The sequence below is a fragment of the Myzus persicae genome, unplaced genomic scaffold, assembly GCF_001856785.1.
Source record: "Myzus persicae strain clone G006 unplaced genomic scaffold, MPER_G0061.0, whole genome shotgun sequence".
Taxonomy (NCBI): domain Eukaryota; kingdom Metazoa; phylum Arthropoda; class Insecta; order Hemiptera; family Aphididae; genus Myzus; species Myzus persicae.
In genome coordinates, this window is record NW_019103922.1 from 504,493 (window position 1) to 527,891 (window position 23,399).

A 23,399-nucleotide genomic window follows, 5' to 3' on the forward strand; every position below is an offset into this window, starting at 1 on the left:
AAGTATTTGTTTATTACAATAACATAACAATAATATTGTATGTGATAATTATGAAAAAAAAAAGAAAATGACACGTTTCACAGAATAAAGAACCTTCACACTGCAGGAACTTCGAATATACCTTCATAAAATGACCTACATTTATGTTAAATTCCAATAATTAATGGGAAGTATTATTTTTTAGAAATAAAACATAAACTATAAACATTAATAACACAAATTATTATAATAATATGATCGTTAATAATATGATTATGTCGAATGCTTTGTTTCAATATTAGTTATCATTGGTTTGGTTTTTTAAATTATTTATTTGAAGAATAATTGTTTCATGTTCGAATATTCAAACGATAACAAGTTTCTGGTAACAGCACTGATAACGATTTTTCGAATTGAATTTTAATAAAAGAACTATGCCGATTGTCAGCATCATTCAATAAAGTCGTTCTTCAGAAGTAGGACGTAAGTAAGTACTCAAATACCTGTATTACAATCATTATAATAATAGTGTACAATTATAAAACAACTTGATTTGTTACTTTATTGGTAATACTTAATATAATTTACTATAGTGATGTCGGTCAAATATGAACGAAACATGATGAATGTCAATAACAAATTGTTCATATCCTTACATCGATAAAATATTAATGTTATTATGCATTATTCGCTGCGTATCCATTTAATAAATCTATAAATAAAAAATAACATTGATATTATTTATTCATGTATGAATATATATATAGGTACCTATAACACAAAAACGATCATCTACTTGATTGAAATATAAAAGCAGTAAATGACCTATCGTATAGGTTTATTTTAAATCCCTTTAGGCAACTCATCAATTTGTTGGCTATATAAAGCTCCAATTTGCAATTGTACCGGATATAATATACGAACGAAATATATGCGATATTATACGCAAAATTTGACTTGTCTCGTTTCACTGCATATTCATTTACTACAAAATTAGAAAATTAGAATAGTAATTATTTGTTCAGTCTGGTTTATAGCCGCCTGTTAACTTTTAATCCGACGATTGTTTACTTTTTAAGCACTATTTATTTTAATTCCAAATAACTATCGTTATATTATTATTAAGTGTAATATGTGTATATTGTTCACACCGTATAATGTACAGTCATTTTATTCTACACAACCATTAAAACCATTAAACGTCATTGTTCTTGAAACTTTAAAAAGACAATCATGTTTTCATGAAACATTTGATGAATTTAGTATATATGTGCCTACTGAACTTTATTTATATACGTTGGATACAATTATTTTGACTCAAATATTTAACTGAGAATTAAAATGAAATTAGAATTATATCATATATAACTATGCTTATTTAAACTGAACCTTGTTTTTCAAACTTGAATAAATACCTACAAATTGCATAAAAATAAATACAAAGGCACTATAAAATGTTTAATTATTTTTATTTTTGAGAAAAATTATATAAACTTAAGATTTGAAAACAATTTAAGGTAAAGCAATAATAACCAACACTATGAAAGTATGAATTGTTATAATTTACCATTTTTTTTACAATTTTTACACCACCTACTTATTTTAAATAACAAATCACTAAACCAGTAAAATGTAGGTAGTACAATTAAAAACTTAGATCATTTTGAAGCCTGACTATAATTATAAAATAATTATATAAGCAATCAAATATAATATTATGATACGTGCGCGTTTTTACCTTTTAAAGTATCAAAAATCTATTTCGAGCGAATGTATCTTTTATAGAAAAATGTGCACGACCAATCCATTGTGACTCCATGATTTTTTTTATGTTTTTAAATTCCGAACTGCTCTTTGTCCACGTTTACGGACGTTGTCAAACAGATCACGTGCTTAGGGTAAAATTGCACGAGCTACACACACGATAATTCCCACAACTGAATTCTCATTGGCATAATATCCACGATTGTTTTCTCCGCTCATTACAATCAAGACAAACCCAAAGTGAACGAGATATCTGTGTACTTTATTCTTCTTTTTTTTTTTAATATTCCAACGTAGCTTTACGATCAGTATACAATACATATACCTTTTCACATGAGACTGGACAGTAAATAGCTTTATGACAAAGGGTTTTTTTTCAGAATAATTTTACGATATATAACCCTCGCCTGCAGTACTACCTACCTACCTACAGATTGATGTCAAATTTAATTTTTTCAAACAAAAATACTCTGAAAGCACTATTTAAAACAGATCATGATATATGTAGACGACCTCGACGGTCGACGAGTAATAACTAATAAGTAATAACTATCGATTTGCAAGGCGAACAAAATATTACAAATAGAAACGTTTCCATTTGAAATATTTTTGATAGTTTTAAAGGTTATCGTCTATACACTCTATACTCTATAATCAATTTAACACCAATCAAAATGTATATTCTGAATGACATTTTTTTTCTTTTTTACTTTCTATGCTCTGGCCCCCACTAGATTTCAATTTTCTAAAAATTGGCGCTCTAGTAACTTTGAGTTGCCCACCCCTGTTCTATACAATAATATAATCAGTGGCGGTGAAATGATTTTGTCATGATGAGGGTGTGGCTGATTTTTCAACAAGCACTATTTAGTTATTACAATTAATATAATTTATAGTTTTCTGACCTACACTTTGAATAACGGGTCATGGGGGGGGGGGTATCCCCCCTCATTGATTGAAACTGAATTATATAATAGACATATTATCAATGCTATATAATATTATTTACAAATACATAACTACTTATATTGAAAGAAATGATGTTGCCCATAGGCAGTATATAAGAACATATATTTTCAAATACGGATTCGGCTACGATTACTTGACGATGAAATAGTCAGAAATTTGATCTACCATTCTAACGTCAGAAGATGTTTGTATTATATTAGTTATACAATAGTTGTAATCTCCTGTAGTGTATCATATTTCCATTTCTAATTTCGTTGTCAATGTCCCCCTAGAGTGTACTTCCAAATCAATATATTTCATAGTGACGATAATGAGTATAGAAAGTTAATAGAAAGTCGAGATTTGCCAACTTCAATGGTTACATATTTTATATTAGAACCTACACTGTAAATATATCTATCTATAACTACGGTAATCAAGGCAAATTTTCCCGGACTAGGTTCATTTTTTTGGAATAAATATTATACTGTTTGAATGTTGAAAAATTGAGTAAGTTAGAAACTAGTGAGGTAAGTTTGTACCCGTACTTACGAATAAATTGTCATAGATATATATTATATTTATTTATTTATTTATTAATTATAAACGGGCGTGAGCCCATGATACAGATATGTATGGTGTAATGTTGACAAAAATTACATACTAATTTTAAGTGTGGTACATAGGTACAGCTTACATGAGTTATATAAAAACAAAATAAAAGATAATAGTATAATACTATGGAAGAAATGACGGGTCCTCATTGGCTAATTTCAACATACGGTTTATTGGCTCGTTTTGTAAATAATTTGTAGGACAAAGCGGAATTATTTTTATTTAATTATAATTACGAAATAAAACAAAACAGCATTTGTATGATAAAATATTTAAATCTCAGATGCCAGTATAATTAGTAATTAAAAATATATTATTAATAATATTTTCTTTTCAGTATTATTGTTATGAATAAAATTATGAAAAATGCGTTTGTCTTATTAAAGTAAATGTATAGACTTGGTAAGCTTTACAGGATATGTATCAAACTTAAAGCTTATGGGCCTTGTTCTTGAAAACATATATTACATTTTATTAATCAATATAAAGTTACAAAAGTTATTATTAATTAAAGTTAATATTTTGATAAATATTATATTGTAGTCATCTTTTAATTGAACTTTAACAACATAGGTAATATAGGTATATGATCAATTCGTTAACCTCCATAAGTATTTAGTTTGTTTCGATAAATTGATGGGTATAAATGGCTATAATCACGGAATAAATTAATTTTTAAAAAAATTACCTCTTCAAATTATGTTTTGTAATAAATTATGTAAAATATAGAACACATATATAACACTAAGACGTAAAAAAAAATAAAAGAAGTGATACATTTTTATAATAAGATTTTTAGTATAGGTAATATGTAAATATATGTAACGAATTTAAAATAATATGGTAGAGTTCTTTAATAATTTCCCTGACCTATTAACCTACTTATATCAAGTTGAAAATGTATACTCTATATACATCACAATTTATAAGAATAAAACCCAAATATAAAGTTATATCTTATCTTAGGTATTATGTAAACCACTAGAACTTGATAAAAAGAAAAAAAACAATTTGACATTGAAAACTTACTGTGAATTACATTTTGTTACCAAGAATTAACACCAACAAAATATTATCAGAACTGTAATGACCAACGCTACCAGTCACAACTTCGACGACATTTTTGCTGTAAGCAATCAATCGGTATTTTTTTAGAGATTTTGTGTGTTATAAACTTATAAATAAAATATAATCTTATTTTTCGTTTTTATTTAGATTCATAAATACTTAAGGAGCCGCTTAATTGTGGACATTTTTAATTTAGGCAAAATAACTATGAAGGCGTATTATAAATTATAAAACAAAATACTTTAATAAAGTACATTAATATATTATATTATTAATTTTTACTACTTTCTGCTCAAATTAAATGTATTGGTTGTACGCATATTAGCTAACTAAATACTATAATCAAATAATTTCAATACGTAATTTAAATGTCATGATTAGCGTATTAAGTGATCACATATTATGAATAAAAATACAGGAAGTAATCCTATTTAAAAAAGTGATTATCTTATTTTATAACGACCTAGCTATGAATTATGAAGACCATCGACCACAATTTATTTAGTAGTATTTGTTCATATGGTGCTTAATTCAAGACTATAATAAATATTCACATATTATTCTAAATACTTTGTGGAAGATATTATATTCCGTTTCAATTTATTTTATAGTTGTACTAAATATTAGTTACTACACCTACTAGTTTTATTACTCTAAGCTACCTACTAACCCATGCATTTGGTGCCTCCGTCTTACACGCGTACGACATAGACGATTTATCAACAAACTTGTCGAGGAATATATAACACTGTAACAGTTTAGTATTATGTAGGGGAATCCTGAGTAAGATGGGACATATAACTTTAATTATATTTAAGGCCTTAAGGGGGTTAATATTTTATTTTAATGAAAAAAAAACAAAGAGTCTTCATTATGTAAAATTATATGTAGTTTCTACATTTCTAATCAGTCTTATAATAATTAATTAAACACACATTTTTATTAAACATAAAAATTGATTTACCTATATTCAATTACAGACCATGGCTGAGGTAAGATAGGAAATTGGTCCTTATTCATAAGCATAAATCATAAGGCATAACAAATACAATTCATTTCATACCATATAAGTGATCACTGATTAAATGTTATTCAAGCTCAATAGCTTTGTTTTTTTATCGTATTTTTGTACGTATACATTGATCGTATACAATTGATTTACATAGGTAAATTAACATTAATCAGGGAAAGTAGAGTTATAGTATTAAGTTTCATATGTAATGTCTAAATGATAATATCTATTATTATATTAGTTTATGAGACATTTAGTTTAGATTATTCATAAAACTGAATAAACATAAAGCTGAATTTAAAACTTAAGAGCAAAAAAATAACATTGAACATGGTTCATCTTGTCCCATTGTACTTTCCCCGTCCTGCCGGAAATTAAGATTATGAGTATGAAATATTTCACATGAATTTTAGGTGGTACAGTAGAGAGTTTTTTTGTACAGGTTTTGTAGGTTTTTATGTCTTAAGGATTGTAATACGCGTTTGCTTATGTGTGGCAAGAATGTGTTACTAAAAACCCAGGTGGTCACCCATCCGAGAGCTGCCAACTTCGGTCGGTAATCAAAGCGTTTCCGCAGATTGAACGTACGACCGCGCCTAACCAAGTCACAAATAATATTATTATAATGTTATCAATACTACATTACCTATTTGTTTAAATATGTTTTAATTTAACTCAAAGTTTTGCGTGATACGAGATTATGTGATCTTATCTTTAGTCCTCATTCTACACAGGTTTTCCTACCAGGGTTTTTTAAAAGAACCATTTATCTGGTTTCAAATTATTATATTATACTTTACATTTTTAGGTTTGGAGTGATAATTCATGAGTTGAATAAACTAATAATAAGCATTTTAAGTGTTTGGTGCTCACTAATGTTCCATAATATGACTTACCTTAGTTAGAATGAACAACATCTAATCAATAATCAAATGCATATCTACCTAATATACATATTATATACTACTATGTACCCTACTGGCTCCTGCTTATCCGTTGTAATTGACTCCATCAATTTTTTTTTATTTTGATAAATAAACAGTATCTTTAACTTAATATCTTTAACATTATCCTAACATAATCAAAAAGCCATTAGCTGTAAACAAAAACAGAGGACTTTTTTAAATATAATATATAAGACTATTGACCAGTCACCAAGATTTATGACTGTCAAAAAATGCTTGAATTAAATTTTTTATTTCTTAAAAAATAATAATTTAATAAAATTCAAAAATATATATGTTTAGTTACTTTCTTAATACTAATTTGTTTTTGTGATAGTAACTTACTGACTTCACAAATTATAATATTTTTGCTATTTCAATGTCCAATTGATGTGTTACCTACCTTTTTGAATCCCATATTTTTTTTTACTTATGATTTCAGGCACAATCGATTATGCCAATTATTTTAATTATACCCACAGCAAGGCATTAAAGCAGTATCCACTTGCCTACTTTATAACCGTATAGGTTGCTAATAAAATGAGTTTTTACGTTGTCAAACACTCATTGATATTTTTAATTTGTAATACCATTTCATAATAGTAAATTAAATTAAATTGTGAAGCTTCAACTTCTGAGGTCATTAGCCTGTAATGATTACTAAGTATTGGTCTTAAGTCTATGGGAAAACGTTATGTTTGACATCAGAGGGAGTACATAAAATATATTATGTACAAGTATTTTTGTTTTCATTAATTTTGCTAAGCCTATGTTTGAGGTGAAAAAAATTTTATATATATTTGGAGTTCTTTTCGCCAAGTGCTTGTTGCATCGTTGATGGATTTCCGAGAATTTGTCTGCAGCTGTTGAACTTGGGGCATTCTAATGTGATGTGTTTGGTCGTCAGTTCTTTGTCACAGAATTTACAGGTCGGGCAGTCTATTAAATTAATAAATTGAAGTATAATTTAAATTTAAAATTTAAACTGATGTAATTTTATGAAATTAATTAAAAAGATATTTTACCATTTAAGCCATTGTCAATATGCATTATAAATAATAATCATTATTATACTTTGTGCACAGAACACCGATAACATTTTAAATTATAAAAGGTAGTTAAATTATTTTGGCACCTATCACTGTATCAGTAACACAACCTTAGTATAAAGTCAATATTTGTTTTAGTTGTTTTTATTTTTTACTTTTAGATATCTTTAAGGTAATTATAACTTCAATATGACATATTTAAACTTTCCCACAGAATCTCAGATACATTATTTGGTTTATACCTACAATGCAATGCAATTAATTTGAACTCGGATACTTAAGTATTGTAGAAGTTCATGGTAGATACTTTGAACAATTGTAAAAAACCGGAAGTTAACCCCCCCCCCCTTTTTTTGATTTAAGTATATCTCGGTCCGGTTTCAACTTGGGTACCCCGTTTTACCACCAAAAATTTTGTCTTTAAACCCTCTAAATAGCCCTCCTCCCCCCATAGTCGGGTACTTTTGACCCCTCCCCCTCTTAAAATTATTTCGGAAAAACTCGAGGTGTCGTCCCACGTTTCTGAAACTCGAGTTTTCTTATAGTATGTAGATCGGTGATGAAATTCGGCGTCTTGTGTCGAGACTGTACGAGACGTTTTCCCCGTCTTCCGGGGCCCCAAAAGTTTAAAATATGCGTTTTTCGGTTTCTGCAGGGACACTTTTTTTTAAGAACGTTAAACCGTTTTTGTAGTCGGGCCTTATAGAGGGCTTTCGCTGTATCGATTGGTACCGATATCAACGTTATCCGACTTTTGGTTAGGGAGTTATGATTTATATAGTGTTATTTGTTTTTTAAACAACTATATTAAATAAAATAATTTAACAACAGTCTATCCATGCTTTTCTTTCTTTTTCTCTCACTCACATGACGTACCGTTCAAAAGAAGTTTCACTTCCCGCGCGCGTACTAGTAATACACACACACACTTTTTATTTATTTTTGTTAATCTTGGTGAGATTAATGCTATTGGTTGTAAAATATATTGCATTAAGAAACCTGCATTCAAATTTCAAATATTCATTCTACATTTTTTTTAATTAGGGCTATAAACTTACTTTTATACTTACTGACTTTCCGATTAATTAACATACTGTATAATTGAGGTGACACAAATTGCTAGATATCCATGTATTTTTTTTTATTTGTACGTTTTTAAAAATAGTATTCATTATTAATTGTTTATAATATTTCTATTATGTATACCGTTTATAATTTTGCAATTACTAAAGCAAAATCATACCAATATCTGTTTAAAATGAACTCTTTCATTATTTATCATGTATTTTGTATATGACTTTTTTTTCAATACATAAATTAATTTAATTATTCATACTTATTCCCAGAAACTGTATTTTATGTGAAATGAACATTCTCCCAATCGGTATAATATTATAAACTATTCTCTCGAACAGACCACTTTTTGGGTCGATTCACCCAAAACACTAAACAGTCTTAGATTTTTTCATTTGCGCATCAAGGTTAAATTTTAATTGGTCGTTTGTGACATTTCAACAATGTGTTAGAGTCATAGGTAGCAAGGCACAAAACAATCGGATAAATCAGATTCAAAAACAATTAAATTGTAAAATAATATAATACCTACGTCCTATTGGTACGTAGTAGGTACCTTGTACCTACTATAGAAATTAAACCAAAAAAGCCAAATCCCTTATTCTAGAGCCTAGCTGGTACATAACTAGCTAAGATGATATAACTTAGTAATAAACACTATTGCTCAAACATACATATTATATTGTATTATGGCAAAAATTATACATTGAGCAATCAAATGTTATTTCATCTCGTAGCGACGACGCACATTAGAATCGTCGTTTAAACTTTAAAGTGTAACTATAATACTATATCAACTACACGTGAATATTTAAATGGGTATTAAGTAATTATTTTTTCCGTGTGCGCATACATTTTATACATTTACTTATATTATACATACATTGATTATGTTGAGAGGTTAGGTTAGGTTAAAATTGTGATAGGTTAAATTTATAAAAATGACATTCCTCTATCGCCAACAATAGTCGAAAAAGTTTAAAAACAGCTTAAATATGAAAATGTCTCCATATCTTGGAAGTGGATGTACAAAAATATATTGACAATTTCTAGTCTATAGTCTATACGATTATTTATTTTTGAATTACAACAGAAGTAGAAGTTTTTGGTTTTTTTCCTCCGATTATATTGAAGAGTTCAGTGAAATTTACACTTTTGATTTTGTAATTGATGATTGGAGTATATATTTTTGCTATAAAATGTGACGGACATCATTATAAAACCAATTCATTCACCGCTCCTATAAACTCCAAATCTAAAACAGGTAGAAACAAAGAGACAATTGCTAATTACCTAATAAATGTATGGTAAGGGGAAGGCATTAATTTTCATCAATAATTTACTTATTTAATTTCGTTTTACTAGTTTATTTGTTATGAAAAGGTACTTTAGTTAAGTTTTTAATTTGGTGCCTAAACTTTCAAATATACCCAACTTAATCTCCCCAATTGATACCAGTAAATGGATATAGTGGAGTAGCTAACCTAGCTACCTACATATAGTACTTATTTTAATTAATAATTATAACTAGTGATCATTTGTCCTTAAAGAATCACAAATGTATTTCTAATATCATGAACTATAATTTTACACTGAAAGTATTTTTTTTTTTGTATCATTAAGTAAGTACGTTGTAATGCATTTAATTACAAAACATGATTATTAATTTTTATTGAGTTAAACTATAAAAAATGTCATAATAGACTGGATTTTCTGACTTTCCTAGTCAAACTTTTGAGTAGATACATCGCACAACATATTATATTAATAATAATTATTGTTACCTATATGTATAGTGTTCAAATTGTATAAATTTCCTATAACAATCATGTCACGTTATGTAATTCCTGGAAGTAGGTACCTATGCGGTCGTGCGGTGTATACTGATAATATATCATTATATTATACTCACCTTATGGTTTTCTTTTACCAAGCTTGACAAAATTATAGATCAAAAATTATCTTACGTCGAAGACCTTCTATTCATGCGTATGCATTATACAGGGTGATTCACCATGCTCAATTTTGGAATTTTTAAAAACACATAGGTAAGTACTTAAAAATGTATTTTCAAATTCTTGCTATATTTTTTAGTATTTATACGGAGTGTCTTGAGTAGATAAAAATTTGTGTTTTTTAAATGAGAAACTCTTTTCTACTATAAATTATTTGATGGACAATTTTCCCAAAAATGTTGGAGTGTCAAAATTCAAATTCAAACTAGTACTTTTTGAGTTACCTATTTAGATGTGTGTACTAAGGATAAATGATAATGTAGGCTCATTATAATGGGTATGGAAGATATGGAGGCTGTGGGGATTCGCACATTTTAGTAATCAATATTAATCTATTCACATTATAGTTCGTAAAAATGGTCCAACAAGGCAACAAATACTATATTCAAAATAACATATTATATAGGTATTTAATATTTTTGTCAAACCAATTTTTAAAGACTATAATTATCATTGCTATAAAAATTGTAATAACTGAAAAATGCTCATTCAAATTATTTTGAATAAGGTAGGTACATCAACATTTTCAAAAAATTATCTTCTAAACAATTTACAGTAGAAAACTGGAGATTCTCATTTTAAAAACAGAATTTTGTATCGCCACAGCGCACTCGCCTTAAGTAGCACAAATAGTTTCAAGAATTTAAGAATATGGTCTCTAAGTATATTTAAAAAATTAAAAATTTGAATTTGAATAAATTTATTGTTTAAGAAAAAAATGGGCATCAGCAATCAGCATGCTTGGCGAATCACCCTGTATAGAACTCGTCACGTGCAAGACACTGTATAAAGGCATCGTCGTGGGTGGTAACATTTTCATAATATGCAATTCGTATTACCTATATAGTCTATAAATTATATTTCACTATTTCAGCTATGATGTGAATAGATAACTGCGAGTGCCCACCTACCTATACTGGCTATTTACTACAAGTATCTTGTTGTTACTTATTAGTATTAACAGTTCAACACACAGTCATAAGTAGTTACCTACTATATCTATACAATAATTAAAAGCGCCAGACGAGGAGTACCTATATAATAGTGATTACTGATTACTGAATGCCTAAATAGTTATTCTATCAAGCATATATAAATGTCGACAAGTCATAATAATTTAATATATTATTTGATCAAGTATTATACGATTTCGTATAAAATCCAATGCACCTACGTCATGCACATATACAAGCTACTTGGGTATGTAACATCCGCAATTAGGTATTTAGGTATAATGTAATATTCTATAGACTATAGTATTGTATATGCAGCAATTATTTATGTAATACAAGCCATACATACGTATTAATTATTATTCCTATTTACTATTAGCTATTCATCAATTAGTTTTCATATAGAGCCATCTCATATAGTCAGACAAACGAGGTTACTTGAGATTGTTGTAATATGTAGGTGATTAGAAATAATTGTGGTAAAGCAACTATATAGTTATGCTATTTTACCAAGTTCCGAAAAAAAACCCAGGTCTTAATTAGTTATATAAGAATATATTAAATTTAAATATAATATCAGTCGTTCATTCCATTTCATTTTATTTTTGTGACTGACCCAAGTTACTGAAAGTTCTATTTAATAAATATCAGGTAGGTATGTGGTGTCAACTTGGGTAAATCATATCAGAATCAAATTTTTGACTGTTGAGGGCTGTAATTAATAAAAATTTGAAGTTTTCAATGTAACTTTATTATTAAATGTATAAAACTTACTTACTTGGTATTTTACTAATATATTTATATATCACTATAGGCACTCAAACAAATTATTTTATTTTATTGCAACATGTTTTTGAATAAATATTTGAATGTGATTACAACTTACTACTTTGATGGCTGGGTTAGGTACCGATTAATAGTGTGATAGCACACAAAACACGAATAACAAAATCGTTTTGGTCTCCAAGTTTACTAGTTTTTTTTAACTTCAAATGTCTGAAATAAAAATTCAAACATGCAGGATAAAATTTATTTAAAAACAAGAAGATTTAAAATGTGTTGGTATAAATTATAATTTACATTACATTTTTAGTATTTCCTACTCAGAAACTTTATTCAAAATTGGATATTTTATTCGAATGGTGCATGGTAGGCCTCTTTATTTTAGAGCCGGGAAGGTAGGTAGATACAGCAGGTGCGTGCAGTGTGTTATATAATATTCATCGTTTTTTGATTGAATATTTCAGTATTTGAAAGACTACATCGAGTTTGCTACATATTTACTACTGCAATGTTAGTATCACTTTTCAAACAATTGAAATATTCATAAAAAAAAAAACTCGTTGTTAAACCATACTCATTATAAACAATTACAGACTACCTGGCTATAGAGGCTACCTATATACATTAGTACATTCCAGTATTATATATAATACATAATAATATTATAAAGTATTTCCATAGACTATAGAATAACCTTGAATTATATTTTTCTATAATCGCCTAATGTGATGACGTGGTACTGCAATAATGAATAATGTAAATTTTAATAGAATCAGCTAGAAAACCTGATTCAAAATCGCTTTCGTGACAATTCGCTATTCCAACGATTGATCACTACTACCTGTGCGGTTCTGGTGACAAATTTAATCAAAGAAAACAAGGTACCCATAACATTATATCGTATTTCATTCGAAAGTACTGCAAATTATTCGACACAAACGACAACATTTTGTGGCATTCGATAAGTTAAAAATTTGGAGTATCGCGCACTGTAAAATATATCACGAGTACGAGAATTGGCCCCCAGAAGTACTTCCGCGTTACCGTCACGTATTTTAAAACCATAAAACACAATAAGGTCTGTATATGTACCAGCTATTTGTTTCACGACTGACCCTACTTTTAAGATAATAAAATTAGAATCAAATACCAATGATCATTAGAACATTGTTACATTATTATTGTTCATAATTTTATAAATTGAAAAATTTAGTGTTTTTTGTACCGGCCGATTCCTAGTTTCCTATGAGTTATGTAACATGCACATTGTAGATTCCATATAATATACTGTATTTGATATACCCTAAATATTAAATAAAGTTTGAACAGCGTGTCAGCGTATTGTATGATGAAGTAGTTAACTCGTAAAGTTTTTACGTATTTAAGACAATATCATTGAAAATAAATACCTATCTACCTACAAACTTAAATTTTGTAATTTAAACTTAAAAGGTGTTCACAGTTTTTCTATTCTTCACAATATTTTAGATTTTATAAATGAATTGCAATAGCATTATAAAAAGTAATCACATTATATTTATTTATGTTGGTAATTAACTTATAATTGTTTATTTCCAATTCAACGATCTGTTCATCCGTTTTAAAGTGTTTTCAAACCCGACGATTGAAACGATTTCCCGGAAAATTGCATTGTATCTATAGGTACATTATTATTTATTTTTGTTGTGTTTTTGCAAGTGTTATGGGTTGTAACCTAAGTAGTTATAACCTGATAAAATAAATCATAATTTTTATATTACCTTATAGGTACCTACTAACTCATGTTAAATGTTATTTGGGGATTAAACTGTTTAAGTAGGTATAAATATACAAACAATGAATACTTATAATATTTATTTATTTATTTCGAATGGCTTAATAATATTTTATATCTAATGGCTATAATTAATTAGTATAATAACTGGAATAGAATGTTGATGAATGGTGCATTTTTATCTTTTGAATTATATACTGCAATGCTTTCTGAGCTAAAAACTTGTTTCGACCTTCTCTGATTCATAGTATATAGATACAAATTTTTTCAGTTTTAGTTATAATTTATAAATGCTTTTTTTCGTTTTTTTAATGTGATTTTTTTATATTTTTACTTCATTTATTCATATTATAAATACAATTTTTGTAAATTATAGGTCATTTTTCTAATACTTTATAGATTTCAGAAAAACTTTTACAAAAATAATTGTACTGTTACTGTAAAGTTTTTGTTGTGTTAGACTTATTGCGTAAAGGTGCTTACATGCCATACTATATATGTTTTTACAGGTTCACCGATGTTCCTATACGCTCATCGAGTTTAACATATAATATAATATTCGATAAGCGTAAGTCAAATACGTTCAAGTAGGTACATCAAACTGTAGCTATACCCATTTTTTAATTTTGGAAATTATCATAAATGAATCTGCACACATTAAACACGTGTCAATAATCATTCAATACGTATTTTAAGTTACTATAATATCTATGAAAAAGATCGGGTTTTTCAGATCGTAGGTAATTTTTATTTTTTGATCATCTCTGATACTGTCATAGATCATATACATCCTATTTTTAATAATAAAAGTTGTTTTATCAAAATCTGTACTAAAAATGGATAAAGAGATAACCTTTACTTATAAATTATAACAAATAGAAATACGTACCTCCTAATCAATGTAGGTATCTAAATGTTGGCTGTTCTTGTAAATACCTAGTTGTAATTATCATCGCAGCTGAAGGTACATACTACTAGGCTGGCACGGGGATTTATCGATTCAGCAGGATATTAATATTTAATTGTATTTGTTGATTTTTATGGTTATCGATTCTACATTATACAACGAATTGTGAACCATTGGCAGAAATGGGGGAGGACTTGTCAGGCTAAGCCCCCTCAATAGAGTATTCTTTCCTCAAACATAATAAGTAGTAGGTAGTAAGTACTTACCTAAGTGGTCACTTATAATGAATACGGTAGTCGGTAAGTTGAATTAATACTATGCATAGTATTATTATTAAATTATCAGTGATGCCGGAAAAATATAAAATATACTTATGTAAAATTGGGCTTTTTTAGAAACAAATTACAAACAAAATGACTAAACCACTAGAATCTTTAAACAATTATTAAAAAAAAACGTCCATATATGTCCCTATTTTAAATATTTTTCAACTGATATTGTAAAAATATATCATGAGTCTTGTATTCAATTTTCACGCTTTTTGACTTCACTAATAAAATGTTAATGACATTCATAAAAAAAAATTTTTAAAAATTGAAAATGTCCGTCAACAGCTTAAAACAAGTCAAAATATTTTAATATGCTATCAAGTACCTATATGAATTGATGAAATAAATACATCGTGTTAATTTCAAGTGTCTACAGTAAGTTATTCGTATGTGAGTTACAACAAAATGCATACAAAATTCGAACACGAACATTCAGTGAAAATTGTATGTATCTATGGTCATTTTTTAGAGTTGAGCTAAAAACCGAAATCGACTTTTTTGAAAACTGGTTTTACGTAAAAATTCTCATTTTTCCTTTTGAAAACTATTGCAAATTTTTTATTTTGACCTCCACCAACTAGGTTCACTTTCCTATTAGAGAACAGTTTCTGTTGAAAAAAATGGAATCACTTTTACTGCCCCCAAATCGTGATGACAGACACACAAATAATAAAAATACTCTCATCATTGTAAAATCAATACATTCATCTCTGTGCTCAGGCTCTACAACAGACATAATGAATTAAAATAATTTATAATATTATTCTACCACAGAATTCTAGAACATTGAATCGGACAAAGAAACCGATACTCAGAATAGAAACAAAATATTGGCCACTGTTCGAGTCGCGCACTGTATCACAATGATTTTTCCTGATAACAGACGTTTTTACGTAATACGTTGTAACATTATTATTGTTATCGCCGTTATTATCATTTTTTATTTATCATGCGATTGCCAGTCGTGACTACACACCAGGTCTTAATAATACATTATCAGTCTAATATTATTATTATACGTACTTTGAATAGTCGTAATAACAATAATTGTTTTGTTGTTACTACTTACTACCATTTCATGTTATTGCCGATAGTCGTCACTCACCAGTCAGTACGCACGTACTGAAGAGATGTGTCTTTCTCGACGTTATTGTTACTTTTATTCTGTGTTATTACGTATCGACGACGGTCTTTGGATTAAACGATTCGTCAGCGGTTCTTCACCCATACTACGCGATTGAGACAATGTTGTTCGTCGACTGAAATGTCTAAGAACATTTCCGATAAATCCAATTCGTCTGAAAGAGAGCCTTCGTTTCGTTAAAATTTGTGACAAGTTGTGACCTAGTGCCGTGGACCACCGTTTTGCAGTTAGGTAGGTGTCTATGGTCACCGTCGTTCATTATTATAATGATTATGACGTCCATATTTTGATCGTAACACGTAATTTTAATCCCATCTCGTCATTCATATACTTGGTTACCGAGCAATGGAGCAATTTTTTACTTTTAAATACATTACATCAATTGTAAATTATATAATTATTATTAATGATTATAATTTATATATTATAATATGTCAAATTGTCCAATATAATGTAATGTAGTTCTAAATTTAATATTGGTATCTAGAAGATGCATTCATTTTTTATAGAACCTTATAATTTAAAACTTATAACTTGAGCTGTAGTAATTGTATTACCTATATATTTTATAATGGTATAGTATAACCTAAGTGACCACAAAATGTTGTCCACTTCGCTAAGTTTAACACTTTGTGTTGATATTTTACTTTCTTATGATAAAATGTATTAATTTTAAATGTTACTTTAAATATGTCTACTTAAAATTTAAATATATGTTTTAGAATTCCATTCAAAATGATTTCAAAGGAAACAATATTCGTATACACAATTTCTGCAATAGTTGTTCTATTTACTGCCGTATATTTATATTATAGAAATATATACAGCTACTGGAAAAAATTGGGAGTGTATCACTTGGAACCAACTTTTTTTTTTGGTAATGCTAAGGATCGTGTTCTTTTTAAAAAATCTTTCCATGAGTTTCACAGAGACATGTACTTCAAGTTCAAAGGACATAGATATGCTGGTTAGTAATCCATTTAACTATGAATTATTTTATTTTTGCTTGATTACTAATTTATAGGTGCATGTTTAAATTATTGTAAATTATGACACAGTGAATTCCACTTAATAAAATCACTAGTTTATAGGATCAATTGTTAAGTGGAATTGAAAAATAATAACTAACCAAACCTTTCTAATGTTAAATTTACCTTTTATTAGAATCACTCTGTACCAGATAATTTAATCACTTAATGAATATTTTTTATCGATTTAAAGTCTTAAAACTAATTATTTTAATTTTAAGTGTATATATGAATAAAGTATTGGCTCAAAACAAAAAAATGATTTATTGAATTTTATAGCTAATAGTGTCAAATTTATCTACACCATTGTGATCACATTGGTAGGAACTTATTATATTATATTAAGTTACCACTATACATTATATATCTATGTTACATTTGTACATGGCATTATATAAAAATGCCCAAAATCCAATAAAAAAATAATTTTTTGCTTTGATTTTAGGATATTATCTTGGTCGCCGAGCATCATTGGTTATCCTTGACCCAGACATAATCAAATGTATCATGATTAAAGATTTTAATCATTTTACGGACCGTCAAACAATGAGATTTCGAACATCTGAATATATTACTGAAATGTTGATTAATCTTAAAGGTTCTAAATGGAAACGAATGAGAGGTCAATTAACACCAGCATTTACTTCAGGCAAACTTAGAACTATGGAGCATCTTGTAGATGTTTGTTGTAACAATATGAGTGACTTTCTAAATGAAAATATCAAAAGTGGTAATTATAAATATTTTGTTTCGTCCTAATTGTTAATTCTCGCACATGTACCACGTAGCAAATTTTCATTAGTGTCAATTGTGTGCTATTAGCTTTTATATTAAGGTAAATTTATTTATAGTCAAACTTTTAGGTAAGAATATTATCTGTTTTTTAGGATATTCAAATTTTTAAAAGAATTATAAAAATATTAATATTTAAAAATGATCAAAATTCACTTAAAAATTAAAAAATTGTAAAAAACCAAAGAGAGAACACAGATAAAGTTCTTACTTAAAATTATGATAGTAGGTCAATTTACTTTAATATCAAAACTAGCAACAAACTTTTAAAACTAGTGAACAAAAACGTTCTATGTCGTATGTGTATAAGACGGAAACAATACATACGGATGCTACATACTCTTAACGTTCACAATCAAATAAAACACAAAAGTTTGATTTATTACATTTATGTGTGTGTTTAAATGTGTATTTAAAGATAATAGTGATTTAATGTGTAAATAAATGTGACTCATTTTAGATTATATCTGAGCTTTTACTTTATCACGTGTATATTTTATCCTTCAATTATAGGTACCTATTAAAATAAAGCAAACTAGAATGATTATAATAAAGACCAAAGAATTATGTTCAAATCCTCAGATGTTTATAAGCTCATATAATATTTTATTGAAGTGTGTAATTTTAATAGGTTCATCAGTTAATATTTATTAAGTGTATATTATTAATTTATACTGGTATTAAAAAAACAAATATTAATAATGCTTAACGCTTAAGCCATTATTTTCTCCTTTAGATTTAGTAATAGCTTTGGTTCTTTAATACATAGATAAGCCATCCTATTGTTAATATAGGAAGCTCCTAAATGCTGTCCGCCGCTAGATTTCTTCTTTTGTTAAAAGCCCTAAGTCTGGTTGGCAGCAATTTTCCACCCTTGACGCTTCTGTGCTTTCCACGATACAGTCTATTAGTATTTGACTAATGTAGTCTAGTGGCTGTCGCTATCTACCGTTTTTCCCTTCAATGGCACCTTCTATTATGCTGCCAAGTAAACTGCTATGGTGTAGTATGTGTCCAATTAACTTAGCACTTTTTGTATTTAAGGTCTTGAAAGCTTTTTGTTTTTTTCTGGCTATTTGATCAACTTCTTCATTTGTTGTGTGTTCTGTCTAGATTATTCTAAGCCTCCCTATCATCATATGTCAAACACTAGGAGCTTTTTTTCTTCTGTTTAACCTTTGGTCCATGTCTCACTTCCATCCAGTCCACAAATTACAGACCATTGACTGAGATTTTCTCACTTTCATGTTAATATTTCTATATAAAAACATAAGTTTTTGGCTTTGAAATGCACATTTCGCCTAGTTTATTCTGCTTATTATCTTCCTGGTACAATGACCGACCTTGGCTATTTTAGTTTCCAGATATTTGTATTCATTCGCTTGCTTTAGTGTGTCAACGTCTAGTGTTATTTGAGTATTTGGGTTCTTTCATTACGAAAACAAGGACTTTAGTTTTTTCTTTGTTTATTTTCATGTTGTATTCATTTTTTCTAAGATATTTTGTAAGTACTCTTCATTGTCTGTTATTACTGCAATGTCATCTAGAAATCTTAGCATATCTATTTTTTCTCCATTTATTCTTATTTCTACTTCAATTTCTTCTCTTACTCTATCACATATTGTACATGTTGGTTAAAAACGGATGACGACAGGGTACACACCCCTGTCTTACTCCTTTCCTAATTTTTGCTTCTTCCTGGCTATTTTACTATTCCTGTTTTTTATTCGTATAAACTTTTGATTATCTTTCTATTCTTACATGTAACCCCAACTCTTTTCAAGATTTTAAATAATGTTTTACTTTTCACATTATCAATAGCTTTTTTTAGTGCTTTTCAATAACCTATCTTTGTGTCAAAATATCTTCCCTAGTGCCTTTTCTTCTTCCAAAACTAAATTTGTCCCCTGTAAAGAGTCTATTGCGTTTAATGTAAACGGATACAGTGAACCTAGTGGATTACACCAATTAGTAGCTTCCAATATTAACAATAGAATGGCTTATCTGTACATCATAGAACCTATGTGCTATAGTAATAGTAACAATATTGATTAATATCTGTGTTGATTTATTTATTCATGGGAGTATAATTCAGATCATGACATATCTAGTATTAATGATTTTTATATAAAATTAATATTCTAAAAAATATTAAAAGGACATTTTAACTTTAAAATATTAACCATTTAAATTTTTTAATAATGCATTACAGTAATTTGATATAAATTTGATTTTCAGAACAAGGTTATGATTTGGAAATGAAAGATTTTTTTGGCAAATTTACCTTGGATGTTATCGCAACTTGTGCATTTGGCGTAGAATCAAACTCATTGAAAGATGTAAATGGTGGTTTTGCCAGTCGTGTGTCTAAATTTGCTAGCTTAAGTATTATGAAACGTCTATCCCTATACATAGTACTACTCTTTATGCCTGGTATTGCTCGATTCGTTCCATTGTCTTTTTTTAACATGGAAGTGATACAATTCTTAGCTAATGTGATCAAAGACGCAAAGAAATTCAGACAGTCAACTGGTCAAAAGTATGTACATTGTCATTAATGATTTTTAAATCTTAAACATGGATTTATTATAATTAATCATTAATCATTCTTGGAAAAAAATATTATAATTTAACTACAATTAAAATCAATGTTTTTAACATTCAGATTTTTATATTAAATAATGTACCTAAATATTAACTGTTTAACTATTAACTCAACTGCTCAAAATATATAATGTATCATGAGTAAAATATTTTTTCCAGGCAATATATACAATTATATGATAATTACAATAATAGTGTTATAATTAATTATTAAAGTTTATAATTTATAAATGATACAAACATTGACTAAAATGCTTAAATTTATTTTCTCTGATTTTTTTTTAAGGCGGAACGATTTTTTGCAGTTATTATTGGATAGTGAAACTGATTCAGATAAAAATGACAAAACCAAATCAAAAGAAGGTAAATACATTTTTAAGTTTTCACTAGATATTGTGTTTAGTTAAAAAAAAAAAAAAAAATAATTATTGTACCCAAAAGAAAAAATTCTCCTTTTTATAATGATAAAACTTATTTAACAACTAAACATATGTACATTTTTTTGGTTTCAGATGCATTGACTGAGGCTCAAGTGGTTGCTCAATCTGTATTGTTTTTGATTGCTGGGTTCGAGACATCTAGTACATTGTTGACTTTCACATGTTATGAGATGGCTATCAATCAAACCATACAGGCTAACTTACGAAAAGAAATATGTTCAGTGTTGGAACGATATAATGGCAAATGCACTTATGAAGCCATGCAAGAAATGCCTTTATTAGACATGGTATTGATGGGTATGTATCATCCTAGTTGCATAGATAAAATTTTAATAAGAAATCAAAATCATATCTATACTCTATAAAAAAAATACTCATATCTATTTAGAAACGTTGAGAATGCATCCACCTGTAGCACAATTAGAACGTGTGAGTACCCAAGACTATATGTTGCCTGATTCCAACTTATTACTGAAAAAAGGTATGACAGTTCAAATACCTGTCATTGGGTTACACTATGATCCAGAATATTATCCAGAACCCTACAAATTTGAACCAAATCGATTTTCTCCAGAAGAGAAAGCTAAACGTTCGCATTATGTTTTTTTACCGTTTGGAACTGGACCAAGAAATTGCATTGGTATGTATTTGAAATAAGTGTCCATCAACACACCCATCAATACTCTTGTAGCATGATATTCTAAGTACTTATATGTGTTTTATTAGGTCTACGATTTGCCTTGATGAGTACAAAGAGAGGAATGGTGCATCTCTTAAAAGACTTTTCAATTGATCTGAGTAACCAAATGACTGTGCCTTATGAATACAGCAAACATTCAATGTTGCTTAAGGCAAAGGATGGTATAAGGCTATCATTCAATAAGTTGAGTGCATAGTAAAAATGGTTTGGCCAACTACTTAAAATTTAACAAATTTTTGGGCTGTGTTAAATTTATGGGAAACTAAAGTTAATAGTTTATTTCTCAGTTTTGTCTATTGCTATTCTAAATGATAACAAAATGTGACGTATTTATACTTTTTTTTAATTAATAGATTTTATTTTTATATACTTATTACTGGTTTAAAATATTTTTTTTTAATTTATATATTATGTTAAATTTTGTATTATTTTAATATTGTTGAATATAATGTTAAAGAAAGAACTGCGGTCCACACGAACTTCTTGTTTTTTCCCGTTGTAAACTATTTTAGAGTTTATTTACAATTTATTAGAGATTGTTAAAACAAATTGTTGATATGTTTGTCAAGCTTTTGTATCAATTGTATATTATAATCTTATTTATTTTTGTTGAATTTATTTAATTTTATATATTAGTTATAATTTCAACATAAGACATGAAAATGCATGCAGTTTTGAATAAAAGAACATTTTTTAAAGACTATACCTTCAATTTTCAACAAAAATTTTTGAATTAGAGATTAATGAATCAACATAATTTTATAAATATTTTTAAATAAACTGTCATATTAGATTTTTTTACTGCGCTGTATTTGGTATAGAATGCCGCTTATAAAGTTGGTTTAAAAAAGTAATTTAACATCAACTTTGTTTTAATTTACTATAAATAATAAAACTGTTTATGCTGGACATGAAAAAATAACTCAAGGTGTCTGCGAGCTACTACCTATCGAATAACTATGTAATCAAATGTTTGTTTGACAACCATACTAATTTTAAATTATTTGTGATTAACTTTTTAAAATACAAATTTAATAATTAATAATCACTTAAATTTAAATGTTAGTCAATTTAGATTATGAAAAGAAAAAACTAAAACCTTTTCATAGTTTGGAATGATATTGGGTCATGAACATTGTGTTTTGAATTGCAAAGAGTTCAAAAATTAATTTTGTTTTGAGTCATCATAGTAATAACTCATAAATTATGTCATCATAGTACCCAATAACATAACTATGTGTAATAAAAATAGCTTATTTCAAATTTCAGATAGACACAGCCAAAAGAAAAGCTTATAGTTTGTTTCAAAAAACCATATGATTGGAAAATATTGTTTTTATAATTTTTTTAAATAGTCAGTAAGGCCTATGAATCTGTTACAAATGTGATTCATAAAGACAAAATAGCAGCTGTATCATGTGGACTATGATGTTCGGTTGGGGAGGAGGGGACAGTAAGGTGGATTTGTTCCACCTTA

At 27.9% G+C, this 23,399-nt stretch overlaps 1 protein-coding gene across 5 annotated transcripts; it reads left to right on the top strand.

Moving 5' to 3' along the window:
• Positions 1–348: 348 nt before the first annotated feature.
• Positions 349–22,625, top strand: LOC111036360 (cytochrome P450 6k1-like). Of its 5 annotated transcripts, none has more exons than XM_022318364.1 (8): positions 349–466; positions 17,081–17,325; positions 17,832–18,116; positions 20,417–20,717; positions 21,069–21,145; positions 21,295–21,519; positions 21,611–21,862; positions 21,949–22,625. In XM_022318364.1, exons 2-8 carry the CDS (start codon positions 17,094–17,096, stop codon positions 22,116–22,118), a joined length of 1,542 nt encoding a protein of 513 aa, XP_022174056.1. In that variant the 5' UTR covers positions 349–466; positions 17,081–17,093; the 3' UTR covers positions 22,119–22,625. The 5 variants fall into 5 exon arrangements, with proteins under 5 accessions (XP_022174056.1, XP_022174057.1, XP_022174054.1 ...); XM_022318365.1 differs by having other exon boundaries at positions 441–462; XM_022318362.1 differs by lacking the exon at positions 349–466 and adding an exon at positions 11,631–11,668.
• Positions 22,626–23,399: the final 774 nt, after the last annotated feature.

What these genes read in the sequence shown, in the direction of transcription:
- LOC111036360 (XM_022318362.1), top strand. Translation starts at nt 11,646, where the DNA reads ATGCACATATACAAGCTACTTGG. An exon ending in AAATGAAAATATCAAAAGTG is followed by an intron (nt 18,117 to 20,416) that starts GTAATTATAAAT and finishes TTTGATTTTCAG; the next exon opens with AACAAGGTTATGATTTGGAA. An exon ending in CAAAACCAAATCAAAAGAAG is followed by an intron (nt 21,146 to 21,294) that starts GTAAATACATTT and finishes TTTTGGTTTCAG; the next exon opens with ATGCATTGACTGAGGCTCAA.